Source organism: Hypanus sabinus, chromosome X1 (genome assembly GCF_030144855.1).
Source record: "Hypanus sabinus isolate sHypSab1 chromosome X1, sHypSab1.hap1, whole genome shotgun sequence".
Classification (NCBI taxonomy): domain Eukaryota; kingdom Metazoa; phylum Chordata; class Chondrichthyes; order Myliobatiformes; family Dasyatidae; genus Hypanus; species Hypanus sabinus.
Window position 1 is genome coordinate 43,361,367 of NC_082738.1, and position 13,863 is coordinate 43,375,229.

At 39.6% G+C, this 13,863-nt stretch overlaps 1 protein-coding gene across 1 annotated transcript in view; it reads right to left on the reverse strand.

Annotated features, from left to right (window-relative positions):
- The window catches only part of stk17al (serine/threonine kinase 17a like), a 57,887-nt gene extending 49,011 nt beyond the window's left edge, over positions 1-8,876 (reverse strand). Inside the window, exon 1 of the mRNA XM_059956489.1 lies at positions 8,484-8,876. Within this exon, the coding sequence (XP_059812472.1) occupies positions 8,484-8,581 (98 nt within the window). The 5' untranslated portion in view covers positions 8,582-8,876. The remainder of the gene's footprint in view (positions 1-8,483) is intronic.
- Positions 8,877-13,863: the final 4,987 nt, after the last annotated feature.

Sequence of the window (13,863 nt, forward strand, 5' to 3'; positions counted from 1 at the left end):
TAGGCAAAGTGCTGCATTGAACATGAAACATATTCAGGGGCTTGCCTCACCCTCCCACTATCATGCATCATAAAAAGATGCCATCTCACTCAAAAGAGTAAAAGTGAGAAAACCATTTATAGGCATCTTCACCTTCATGGGCAAGTTTTTCTACTAAGCATGTTTCAATTTGATGACACCAAGACATAATGGGAGTTTATTACTTCATATGCAATATCGGCTAAAATTTAAATACAGGGATCAAAGTAGGTGTGCAGATTATATTTGTTAGTTTCCCAACGATTCTGTGGGTGACCATCACTGCCTGATGTAAGTTTGGTAAAATGTAACATTATATTCTTTGCTTGCATTATACAAATGGAAGCTGCTGTCTCGTCTCAGTTAGTTCTGCAAAAACAGGAGTGGAGTTTTCTCAGCAGATGTGAGGAAAAGTAGTCAGCATTCCAGTTCCTGAACATTACTCAGTACCCTATGAAGGATTGTTTAGGTGTGAGAACATTAACCGGGTTATGATGGGCTCTGTGACTGAACTGCCAGCTGACATTCATTTTGCAAGGTGTCACGTGAAGAATGACGGCTTTGGAAGAACTGTGGAGAATTCATAGCTCCTTGGAATTGCACTCCATCCTGAGTTACCCCTGAATTGAAAGGATGAGATTTAACTGAAAAAGCATTGAGAAATTGACAGAATATAGGGATTATCAAAGGACACGCTGCTTTAGTTCACATTAGTTCAATGGCTGAGGCAAGAATCAATCCTATCTTCGAAAGTTCCGGGCAGTAACAGTGTTCTTTTCGTCCAATACTGATTTATGCAGTTTTGTTAAAATCCCCAAAACTTTACATAAAACACAACTATAGAATAAATTTGGCAGCAGATTTAAATTTTGCTTGACCAATGCAAATATTCTAACCTGACAGAATCCCCGGATCAGATGAGGCCCTGATGAAGACTGCACTCCATTTGAAATAAGAACATGTTGCAAAGAATGAGATCTCCCGAAATTCTGTTTGAGCAACAGAAGTGTTGAATGGTCTGTCTGACGGCTTTGAGCACAGAACGCAAAAGATAATTTGCATCCGGTCTGTGTGTCAATGTGGTGTCATATCAATTCCTTGCCATACAACCACAGACTGTAGTTAATGTATCACAGTCTGAACTCACATATTAAACAGACCATGATTTGGAGGACATGCTGTAAAGCCATAACTTGGCACACAGGTGGAGTTACACATCTGGATTACTGCTATAGAAATGCAGCATGTACTTGTACCAAACTTTCCCCAATTTCAACACAATTGAGATATTGTAATTAGTCCAACATTTATACTATTTTAATTAAAGTTGCTTTACTAAGTCAGAACACAGCCAATGGCAGACTTGTTGGCTGTTGACATCCTTAGAAGTTTGTCTAGATTCGGAATGTCATCTAAAAATTTTGACAGACTTTTATAGATGCATGGTGGAATGCAACCAATGTCCAATGGAATGGAAAAGTCTACAAATGTGGTAGGTACAGTCCAGTCCATTACAGATAAAGCCCTCCCCAAGATTAGGCTATGCTTTCTTCTCAAGGTGGTACAGGAGCCTTAGGTACCACATCACCAGGTTCAGCAGCAGTTATTAACCCCCAACCATCAGGCTCCTGAACCAGTGTGGATAACTTCACTCACCACTACTCTGGACTGACTCCACAACCTATAGACTTACTTTCAAGGACTCTACAACTCAGTATTATTAATCTATTTATAGTTTTAAAATTTATTATTGGCATAATTTGACCTCTTTTGCAAATTGGATATTTGTCAGTTTTTGTTATATATATTTGTCATAAACTCTATTGCATTTCTTTATTTCCTGTAAATGCCTCCAAGAAAATGAATCTCAAGGTACTATAAGCTCACATATCCAGTATGTACTTTGATAATAAATTTACTTTGAACTTTGAATCCTTGTTATTTTTGCTGGCTCCCAAGTGAATTCCAGCAAGTGGGGCTTTGGAAGCTGCCAAATAGGTGAACTACTTCATGATCTCACATTCCTTTCCCCTACTGTAGGTACGAACTGATCTCCAGTATTTCTTCTTCCAGTTGTCACAGTTCATTCCATGGGAACCAGCTAGAGAAATGAGTTTTTGGAAGTAACAAGGAGAAAAAGTTCTTTGATGTTCCCCCACACCTGCCCCCCTCGCCAGATCACGGCACACTTCTGAGTAATGCAGCCAGGTGTGTGCTCAATGCTTACATTTTCCAAATAGTTTTTTAAATATAGGTACCTTCATCACCCACTTCAGGATGGTGGGGGGGGGGCGAGTGAAAGCATGTTTGAGAATCAATATAACTACAGATGCCGGAAATCTGAATAAGGATAGAAAATGCTGGAAACACAGCAGGTCAGGTGGCATCTGTGGGGAAAGAAGCGGTTATCACTTCAGGTCTGGGATTCTTCATAAGGGCATTTGAGGCTGGGTCATTCATGGCCAGGTGCAAGAAGGGCTGTTCTGAAAAGAAGCACAATGAATGGCAGCTGAAAGTTCAGTCACAGAGGCTATCATATCTTCATTAATATTCTCACACCAAAATACTCCTTCATAGGTTACTGAGTAGTGTTCTGGTATTGGGATGCTGATCACATCTGCTGACCAGTTGTAAAACTCCACTACTGTTCTGGCTGAACTAACAGAGAAGAGCCACCAGCTTCTTTCTATATAATGCAAGCAAACAGTATGACATTGATTCGAGGAAAAATTATAATATTGACTCAGACCCTACCCCTTCCAGTTCAGAGATGCCTCGGCAATAAAACCCTATGAGCCTTGAAGAATTTGGGATTCAACATTCCAAAACTACGAAGCCAATCCCATATCTGCTTACAGGATGAAACAATACTCGATTTGAGTGCCAATGGACTTTGAAAACTCATCCCTATAGGTTGATACAAGGTGATTCGTTACTCACAAGTATGTTCAGAGACATCCTCTTGACCTTACTGCTTAATGTGTACTAGTGCCAAGTTCAAACAGATACTAACTTGCAGCATTGGCATTAATAGAGCTTCTTTCCCCAGCACCCGGCAGCCTACATCTGCCCCCACTGTATCTCCTTTTATTCCCACTGCCATTTTTTCAGACCCAACTACAAATATCAAGATTTGACAATGAGGAGGATTAGGGCTACACTCAGTGGCCACTTTATTAGGTACACCTGCTCGTTAATATCTAAGCAGCCAATCACGTGGCAGCTACTCAATGCATAAAAACATGCAGACATGGTCAAGAGGTTCAGTTGTTGTTCAGACCAAATAAGGAATGTGATCAAAGTGACTTTGACAGAGGAATGATTGTTGGTGCCAGATGGGAGTATCTCAGAAACTGCTGATCTCCTGGGGTTTTCCCACACAACTATCTCTACACTTTGCAGCGAATGGTGTGAAAGACAAAGAAAAATATCTAGTGAGCAGCAGTTCTGTAGGCAAAAATATCTTGTTAGTGAGAGTCGTCAGAGGAGAATGGTCAGACTGGGTCAAGCTGATAGTAACTCAGCCTTGAAGTGGATGAGCTACAGGAACAGAAGACCACACTGGGTTCGACTATTGTGTACATGCCTATACCTAATAAAGTGGCCACTGAGTGTATATTGATTGATAAGTGGAAAGAAATTGAGCATACATTGTACAATCAATTCAATACATATACAGTATGCATAAAATTGCAGAGGCTGAATTTAAAAGAAGTGGCACAGCTGTCAAATTTTAGGAAGTTAATCATGAAAAAGTACCAGAAAATTTAATTTCCTGCAATTGAGAACTAATAAAAACATATGCTAGTGCACTCAATCATCAGCTACTGTAGCGATGATAATATTACAGATTATTACATTCTAAGCTGCTTACATTTAGTCTCTATATACGCTGAATAAAGACTACAATTCTACTTTAATTAGATTAATTAGTTTTACATCCTCAGCTACACAGACCTGTATTGAACTCAGTGAGGATGATACAGAAGCTTTTCTGGCACAATGCCTAGGTTAAACCAGGATATCTGCAGCTGATCTTAAGTTGACAGTTGTCTGCACTGCCACACTTTCTAGGTCTGGGCATGACCTCCAACACAGACAAACTGACGACAGGGTAGCAAAGACCTCAGCAATGAGACAGAATCCTAGAGATACGTAACATAAGACTTCCCTGACCCTGACACCAGGAAGACCCAGTGCTCCAAAGAGCAACTGGCTTTCCTTCTAAAGCAGCAACATTCTTTCACAGATTATTAGTCCTGATCGTGATTCTTTGTCTGAGTTTTCTACCTCTCTGTCAAGTTCCACAATTTGGTTCAGGTGCACTTGTGTTGAAAGAGTGGAGCTCTAAGAAAGTAAGTTACGTTCTCCCCGTGACCACGTGGGTTTCTTCCAGGTGCTCTGGTTTCCTCCCACAGTCCAAAGACCTTCAGGTTGGTAGGTTGATTGGTCATTAGGTTAGGGTTGAATCGTGGTTTGCCAGACGGGGCAGTGCCGGAAGAGCCAATCCTGCGCTGTATTTCAATAAATAAATAAATAGATAAATAAATAGATATCTCTATTGACAGATGGATTCAGGTAACATAAGTGCATCTCTCCATTTACTGAGTCCTCTTTTCTACCTTGTTCACACGGGAATTATATCCTCAGCCAAATATGTTGCCAAGTTAATCTAATCACAAAGTGAATCAACTGCCAATGAATAACATAAGAAATGTCTGGTTAATGTATTTATATTTTTTTTACTTGAAAGTTTGCGCAGGAGAGGGAATTTAATCCAGCATTTTAATTCAGAAATAGATTGTGGCAAAGAAAGCATCCTGCAAAATAAATTGTTGGCATCCTTGAAAATTTCCAAAAACATTGTTATAATAGAAGGCATGAATATATATATTTTTTTAACTTGAAAGTTTGCGCAGGAGAGGGAATTTAATGCAGCATTTTAGTTCAGAGATAGATTGCGGCAAAGAAAGCATCCTGCAAAATAAATTGTTGGCATCCTTGAAAATTTCCAAAATCATTGTTATAATAGAAGGCATGAATATATATTTTTTTTTAACTTGAAAGTTTGCGCAGGAGAGGGAATTTAATGCAGCATTTTAGTTCAGAGATAGATTGCGGCAAAGAAAGCATCCTGCAAAATAAATTGTTGGCATCCTTGAAAATTTCCAAAATCATTGTTATAATAGAAGGCATGAAACATCGAAAACCACAATACTGGATAGCCCCAGCTGAGCACTTACAAGCATCTTTTGTACGATAACCCAACCTTCAGGAAAGAATTGTTTGTTTTTGAGAAGGGGCCATGGATCGCATGTACATTGAACCAATACAGACCCGATGGATTAGATTACCTACTGTTGCAATGTTTTTAAGATATTCATTCCCCATTTTTTGTGTTATGATGGATTCTATTAGCAATCACTTCTGAAATATGAACACAGTAGAGAGACAATGTTAGATGGAACAACTCTCTTTTTACTTAGTTGCTCTTCTCAGGTAGATTTCTTGCAATAGGCTTACTGCATCACAATATAGTGCCAAAATACCGGTCTAGTTTGCAAAAACCTAGAAAACTGTTCTGTAAGCAGCAAGAGTAATTTGTCGTTTTTTGCGCATTGGCTGTTTGTCCATCTTTGTTGTCTGCCGTTTTTCATTGATTCTATTATGTTTCTTTGCATTTACTGTAAGAACGCCTGCAAGAAAACGAATCTCAGAGTAGTATATGGTGACATATATGCACTTTGATAATACATCAAATCTCACCACAGCGCAGCAGTTGTGGAATTTAAGTTCATGGATTGCGGCAAACCTCCATCTGATTTACAAGCAGACATCTACAGTCAATAGTTCAATAGCTTCATTTAGTATCAGAAAATGTAAACAATATGCAACCTGAAGACATGCACAAAAACAGAAGACTACCCCAAATGAGTAACAGTAAAAACGTTCCAACCCCAAAGACCCCCTCCCACACATAAGCAGCAGCAAAGTTTCACTTATTTCGGCAAAAAGCATCAACACCCACCACCCACCAATAGCAAAGCCCCCAAGAAAGACCACCATTTGCAGTACAGAAAAACTAGTACTGTAGCTTACTCGACAATTTGATATGCAGTGAAAGAAATCAGTCTTTCTACCTCATATATAACTCCAGGTCCACCAATGTGGTGGACTTTGAAGTAGTTTTGAAGCTGGAGGTGAAGAATAAATGTTGTCCTCACATTGTGGTGCACAGAATTGAACAGGGACTCTCGTTCGGATCATGACCTTAGATTGAACATGTTTGTGTGGAGCTTGTATACCCTCCCCGTGATTCTGCCCACACCCTAAAGAGGTGCTGCAAGCTTATGTTGTAGCTTATCCTTTAGGGTAGCTCAGTGGCAAAAGAATCAAAGGGGATGGATGAAGTTATGAGAAAGAACATGTTGCACAGGTAAAGGGAAAAAAGGAGGGGGAGGACGGAGAGGAGGAGCTGAACTGATGTGATGGCTCTGCTGGGAGCAAGCATTGACCAAATGACTTACTACCACCGAAGAAAGTAAGGACTTGCCAGCATATAAATCAATGCAAGCTTGCCTGCCTGGTGGCAGTAATCTCAGTTGCAATGACTTTTGCTCACTAATACTTACTACTTAGATGAAAAAGTCTTACGGCAGAAATACTGGACATTTTTCTTTCCCCACATTCCACACAAAAATACATTCCCTGAAAACTAAGCCTCAAGAGACACAGACAGATTGGACGTCAGAGGAAACACTCTCTACAGAGAGGGTTCAGTTGAGGATATGACAGATACAACTGACAGTGCTCAAGCAGATAACTATCCAAGTTTTATAAATGAAACATGGCCAGCAAACAAATCCACCATTTATCTGATACAGTTTATTCAAGTCCTAATCAAATCCTGGTTGGAATTAGCACTGGATGAACTGTTTTAGTGCTATTTTCATAGCTAACTGGTTTGTTGCTATAATAGGAAATCTACTGCTCACCTCAACCCCAACTTTGCAAACCTAATCCCAACATTATTATTTTCTGAATCATTAATAATTTATGATGACAAAAGGAAGGTGGGGGGGGGGAAGAAATCAATATTCTATCAGCCCAGTCACCTTAGCTCTACAGATTTAATCATTACACTTTTAATGTATATAGAGACCACCTCTTATGAAAACCAAAAGTGGATTGGTTATACACACTGTTAATTCACAGGTTAACTGGTTTTCCAGGAGAGGGAAGAATTCTAAACTTTAGCAGAAATGGCAAGAGAGGCAATAAGAAGCAATGAGATCTCGAGACCTTGCACGCCTTGCATTTCCGAATATTATTTAGAATCTCAACTCCGCTTCCAAACACTGGTTAGCAATCAAAGCAAAGGTGTGTCTCAGATCAATGGAGTGCTAACAGTGGATAAATCCAGGGAACTTTGATCAACCTGGACTCAAAAGTGACTTTGACATGTCCCTTTCCTGGGTTCTGTCAGGAAATGAAACACAGAGAAAATCAGTGCAATATTGAAATGCACCTGAGCAAGCTTGAATTATATCCAAATTTATAAGCCTTTTGCTTAACTGAATAAACTCATTAATAGGAACTATTTACTGAGAGAGAAATAACCAGCTTTCCTGCAAAAACATGAAAACATATTGTTTTGCAGGAAACTTGGTTATTTCTCTCACAGTAAACATTTCCTATTTATTATAAATATATAAAAAATATATTTATTAAGCTTTGAATTACCCTCGTTTTGTGAAACCATCCGGAAATGTGCCCTTAACAATTAAAGAAACGAGTCCTTATGTTACTAGCTGAAGAGGTTATACTCACTGTCTTCAACCTGCAATAACGAATTCCTCGTAGGTCCTTTGGCATGTAGCATGATAAAATCACGACTGTTGTTCAAAACTTATTCAAAAATATATGATCTAATAACTATTTTTTATCATGACCTAATATGACGGCTTTTTTAAACAATGGTCTACAATGGCATGCATATAATCGTCAAGCTATGATTAAAACAGCAATGCGTGTTTATCAACAGGAGCTATATAATGTGTTCAATTAAGATACTGAGCTGGTAATTATAATGCACTGCGACTCATAAGCATTTACAAATACAAAAACAAATGTATTCAACCTCTCTAGACTTATGCTGCAGCGGCTTTAACGTTTTCAAGATCAACTGAAATGAGTAAACACTTGATTTAACCGTACACCTTGAAGTTAAGGTTTTCTTCTCCCCCAGGCAGACGCCCCCATTAAAACCAAACCTGTCACTTTCAATAATACACGGACTTTTTAAAAACGACTTTCTCCATTTAATTGCCCCTTTTTTGCTAACGCGTCGTTTTACTCCTGATTCTCCCAGTGCCCAGTTACATGAAATCGATGAATCTCACTGCAGGAGGGAATTGACAGTCAATACTCGCAGCTTCCGAAGGTCGTGTGCCTTTAACACTCACCTCCCCAACTCCTTCCCCAGCAGAGTGTAGTTACTGTTGAAAGAGTCGGTCCGTATTCGGGATAAAATTTTGACGACCATTCCTTTGCGATTCATCATTACGGTAAAGAAGCTTCACAGCAGCCACGGGTGAACTCAAACGTCCAAAGAAAGTTTGGAGTCAGTGCGAATTAAAGTCAGGGCAGCTTGGGCACGGTTAAACGTCTCGGCCACAGCAGCTGACAAACCTCCGCAGAAGTCTGCAGTGCACACTGCTGACAGTGCCTTGCACTCCCCGAAGTAAATCGGTACAGTGAGAGAATGTGAGCGGTGCTCCGCACCAACCCGGCGTGCCCGAGATTGCTCTGACAGCACAGGAGCTGCTGCGGGACATCAAAACACTCAGAGGAACTGAAGTCCAAGCGACATCACGCCGCAGAGAGCCAATCACCGTTGGACGGAAGCAGCGGTGCTGTTGAACAGAGGCGACACCGCTGCTCCTGAGGCTCGATCACAAACTGCACTGGCTACACATTTATTTAGCTGGGGAATTAAAGCTTCAGATGCCAAGATCTTTCGAGCTTTTCCCGTCAAAGTGAAACCATACATGCGTTGTTTCAATGCAGGCAGTGGTATCAAAGTTTAATTAACATCTACCCCTTGCTTTCCTATCAGTAGAAATGGGTTGAATAACTTTGATCCTCTTAAACCACAGGCAAGGTCCCAGAGGACTGGAGAATAACCGCTGTTGTTTCTTTGTTCAAGAAGGGCAATAGGGATAATCCAGCAAGTTATAGTTTGATGGGTTTTACATCAATGGTGCTGAAATTATTGGAGAGAATTCTAAGGGATGGGGTTTAATCACATTTGGAAAAGCATGGACATGAGGGATGGTCCAAGTGGCATTGTGCTGGGAGGGGAGGAAGATCATGTCTTAGAAACCTGATTGAGATTTTTTTGTACAAAGATGAGAAAAATCTGCAGATGCCTGAAATCCAAGCATTACACACACTAGAAGGAAGAAGCTAGTAGGTGATAGGTGAAACCAGAAGAGGGCAAGAGGTGTAAAGATCTGGGAAGCTGATAGGTGAAAGAGATAAAGGGATGGAGAAGGGAGAATCTGATAGAAGAGGGTAGAAGACCAGGGAAAGGGGAGGAACACCAGAGGGAAGGGATGGACAGGTAAGGAGATGAGGTGATAACACTGAGGAATTTAAAGTTTATTTAAATTAAATTAAAATTTTGGAATTTAAGAATACATGGGATCAACGGTGACTTGGTAGAATTATCTTGGCCAGACAAGACAGAGGATAATGGTGGAGGGGTGTTATTCAGATTACAGATCTGTAAGCAGTGATGTTCCACAGGGTTCAGTGTTGGACATCTGTTGTTTGTGATATACAAAAATTCAGGGAGTGCTGATTAGAAAGCTTGTAGATAACATGAAAATTGGCAGAGTTGTGGACAAAACACAGGTACAGCATAGCACAGGTTCTTTGGCGCATGATACTGTGCTGAACTTTTAACCTACTCTAAGATCAATCTACCCCTTCCTTCCCACATAACCTTCCACGTTTTTCATCCATGTGCCTCTCTGAGTATCTTAAATGTCCCAAATATATCTGCCTCAACCTCCACCCCTGGCACCCACCTCTCTGCAAAATAATCTACCTCTGACATCTCCCCTATACTTTCCTCCAATCTCCTTAAAATCATGCTCCCTCATATTAGCATTTCCACTTTGGATAGTAAGGTATCCTGGTCTATGATTAACTTATAAATTTATGATTTTAGTGACTAAATGATTGTAGTTTCAGTCCATAGCGGGGAAGAAGTGGATTGTGAATGAGTCCATCTCCATCCTGTTTGTCATCCAGCCTGAATTTACTTTCCATTGATCTTGAATAGCAATGCGTCAGTTGTGCTGTTAACCAAGTCAATGTGGTAGGTGGGATACACCAATTTAGTTCTAACATTGTGTCAGTCTCCAAGGACCAGTTACAATGGATGATCTTTCTTTGTATATCAGAAAATCTTCCTCAATGAGAACTCAGAAGATTAGACAACCATTTTTGATGGCCCAAATTTTGCAGTGGCTTGCCAAAGTGACAGTCTGACCCACAAAGATTGAAGAAAGCTGCTCACAGAGATACAGCATTTCTCCCTTTCCAACATATTGTCCATAACATTCGATGCCATTACTAATCAAGAACCTATCAACCTCTGCTTTTAAAGTGGAGTTTGGCAGGTTCTTGATTAGAAACACATCAAATGCCACAAGGAGAAGACAGGAGAATGGAGTTGAGAGGCAAAACTAATCAACCATGGCCAAATGGCCTAATCCTGTGTACTTGCGGTCAAATGTTGCACTTCAGTTCCAGGTAAATGGTGGTGTTCCAAGTTAGTCAAACAGTAATTATCAGATGGTTAACTTGAACATACAAAGTACAATTTTAACACACATTTTACATTGGACACAAAAACTGCAATATGCATTTGAAGGCAAGGTAAAACTAAAATGTGTAACTTTATAAAATGAAATGTATACCTCATCTTGTAATACTTATCTGAGGAAATTGCAATCCATATATGTAAAATTAATTTCATAGGATAAGAGGGGTAATAAAGAAATATTTATTGGGGGAACCATATAGAAAATTCACCTACACCATATGCAACAAAATTTAACATTGAGGGTCTGTGGAAGGTTCTCATTACTTTGCTGATTTTTGCCAATTATGCTGGAGTAGTTACAAAAATCACATATCTTATGGAAGATCAGAGAATCACTGGAGGCATTTTCTAGACCGTATGTTTAGCTGGCCATGTGCCTGCTCAGATTCAGTTTCAGATTTATTTATCACGTGTACCTGTCAGGATGCTGGAGCAGGTATCCAATCGCAGACCCAGTACTGTGCACACAGTGATATTAATTAACAAATCCCGAGGTGCAAACAGAGTTAGCGTCAAAGTTCAGGCAGAGATCAAAACATCCAGAGAAGTCCAAAAACCAGAATCGGGAAACAGGCAGAGTCGATATCCAGACAGATAGAGTACAGACACGAATGCTAGAAAGACTCAGGAAAACTCACTGGCACAATCTGTCAACAAACAGGTGAAAACACAGGACTGAAATACACTGAGCAATAAACAGAGAGGCAGATGATAGGTGGAGCACAACGAGACAGAAGTGGCAGCAATACAGGTGATAATTAGAAACAGGTGAGATGTGGAGTACTCAGTGATACTGGGGCCGGAGTAGAGCAGGAGCAGGGACAGGAGCACATGGGGCATGAAAACAAACAAGAGCACACGGCAATACAAAACCACAGACTGACAACTGGGGAAATCACACAAAAAAGACAAAGTTCAACTGGAGGTACTAACAGTACCATGCATCGAAACATACAGTGAGATGCGTTACTTGCATTTACAATGCTCAAGGATGTGCTGGGGGCAGCCCACAAGTGTTCCCATACATTCTGGTGCCAAAAGAGCATAGCCACCTTGTTCAGTAGAGCAATGCAGAACACAACAAAACAGAATATACCAAGCGGCAAACAAGCAAAGTAACAGCAAGAAGAAAGTTCAGAAATCTGAGGTGCCAAGGGACTTGGGAGCCATTGAAATTCATTGTCACAGACAGTCAGAGGCAAGTCATTTGGCATATTTAAAGCTGAGGTTTATAGGTTCATAATTAGTAAAGATGTCAAAGGTTACAGGGAGAAGGCAGGAGAATAGGGTTGAGAGGGATAATAAATTAGCCATAATGGAATGGCGCAGCAGACTTGATGGGCCAAATGGCCTAATTCTGCTCCTATGTCTTATGGTCTTGACAGTTTATCTATTACTGCAAACACAGAATCCAAATTACTTCATGGAAGTATGGAATTTCCTCCATTGCCCCGGGTATTGAAATAATAATTTTTATGAAATGTTTTAAATGATCTTGAGTGCAAAAAGAATACAGGTAAAAATTATTTCTGTTTAGTGAATTAGGTTTCAGGATATCTTAAAATGTCTTATGCTTTTCCTTCTCTAATAGCTTACTTAAAACACATTTTTCCAAATATCTCCTTAGGCTTGGTGATAACCCTGTTAAAGTAATTGGTAATCGTACAAGAATACCATTAAAGGCCCCTTTAAGATAGTAAAATGTCCCACTGTGATTTATAAGCAAAATCAGATTCCATATTACATAAGAAGATCTAAAAACCATAGAATTATGCAATACAGAAACAGACAAATTAGTTTCATAAGTTTATGCCAACCAACAAGCATGTAGTTACTCTAATCCCGTTTTATTCTCCTCAAATTCCCATCAACATCTCAGGTTCTACAACTCAATTACAATATATGCAATATATAATGATCAATTAACCTACAAACCTGCAACTTTTTGAGATGTGGGAGTAAATTGAAACACTCAGGAGACACCCCTGCAGTCACACGAAGAATGGGCAAACTCAACACACAGTTCACAATTGAATGTGGATCCTGGAGCCGAGAGGCAGTAGTTCTACTGGTTGAGCCACTTCAGGGTACATGAGCAAAAGCATATTGGAGAGATAGTTTTTGTGGAACATCATAAAGGAAGGAAAGGTATAAAGAGGGATTTTCAAGCATTCATGTTTTATAGGGATAAGGATTTGTCAATGACAATGGCGTTAAATTTCTTTAGAAGAATAATTTTACTTATTGACAATCATTGCACAATTACTGTAATTTCTCCGTGTAACCTTTTCAATACAGGTCTATTTAAAGAAACCTTTCTAGTTCAAGAACTTTATAATTAATTCACATGACCTAACAGTTGACAATGGTCAACATAAAGTCGAGAGAATAGTTTGTTACGTGATACAAGGTCCCAATCTCTCATGAATCAGATGAAGTTGTTCACATCTTGTGAGTCAGCTGTCTGCACAGAGCTGTGGTTCCTCAAGTGTTCTTGCTTATCTCGGCAGAGTGGTTGCTGCAACTGAAGAGAATGGGAATTTACCGTTCAAATGTGGTTGTGGCAACAGCACGCATCTCTTTATGGAAAAAGGTTGCAGTTTCAAGGGGTAATATAATTTTCTTAAAATATAGTTTCTGAGTAAAGTTTGCACATCCGTCAAATCGTATCTGCAGTCGGGTATCTCACTGACCTATTTGATTACACTTCTGGTTAACCAGATATACCTTCTTAAGGATGGTCCATACAATCACAGTGGTGCTGTGGTAAATTTAGTAAACCAAATTCTTGTAAATTGTTGAGTAATAACTCCCCTTGCTGTATCTTACATCAAGGTAATATATCAAGTTCAGTGTATAAAGACTGACTAAATATGGAGATTTTATTATTTTTCAAAAATACATTTTAAAAAATCTTCCATAGAACACCGTATTGATCTCACTTTCTG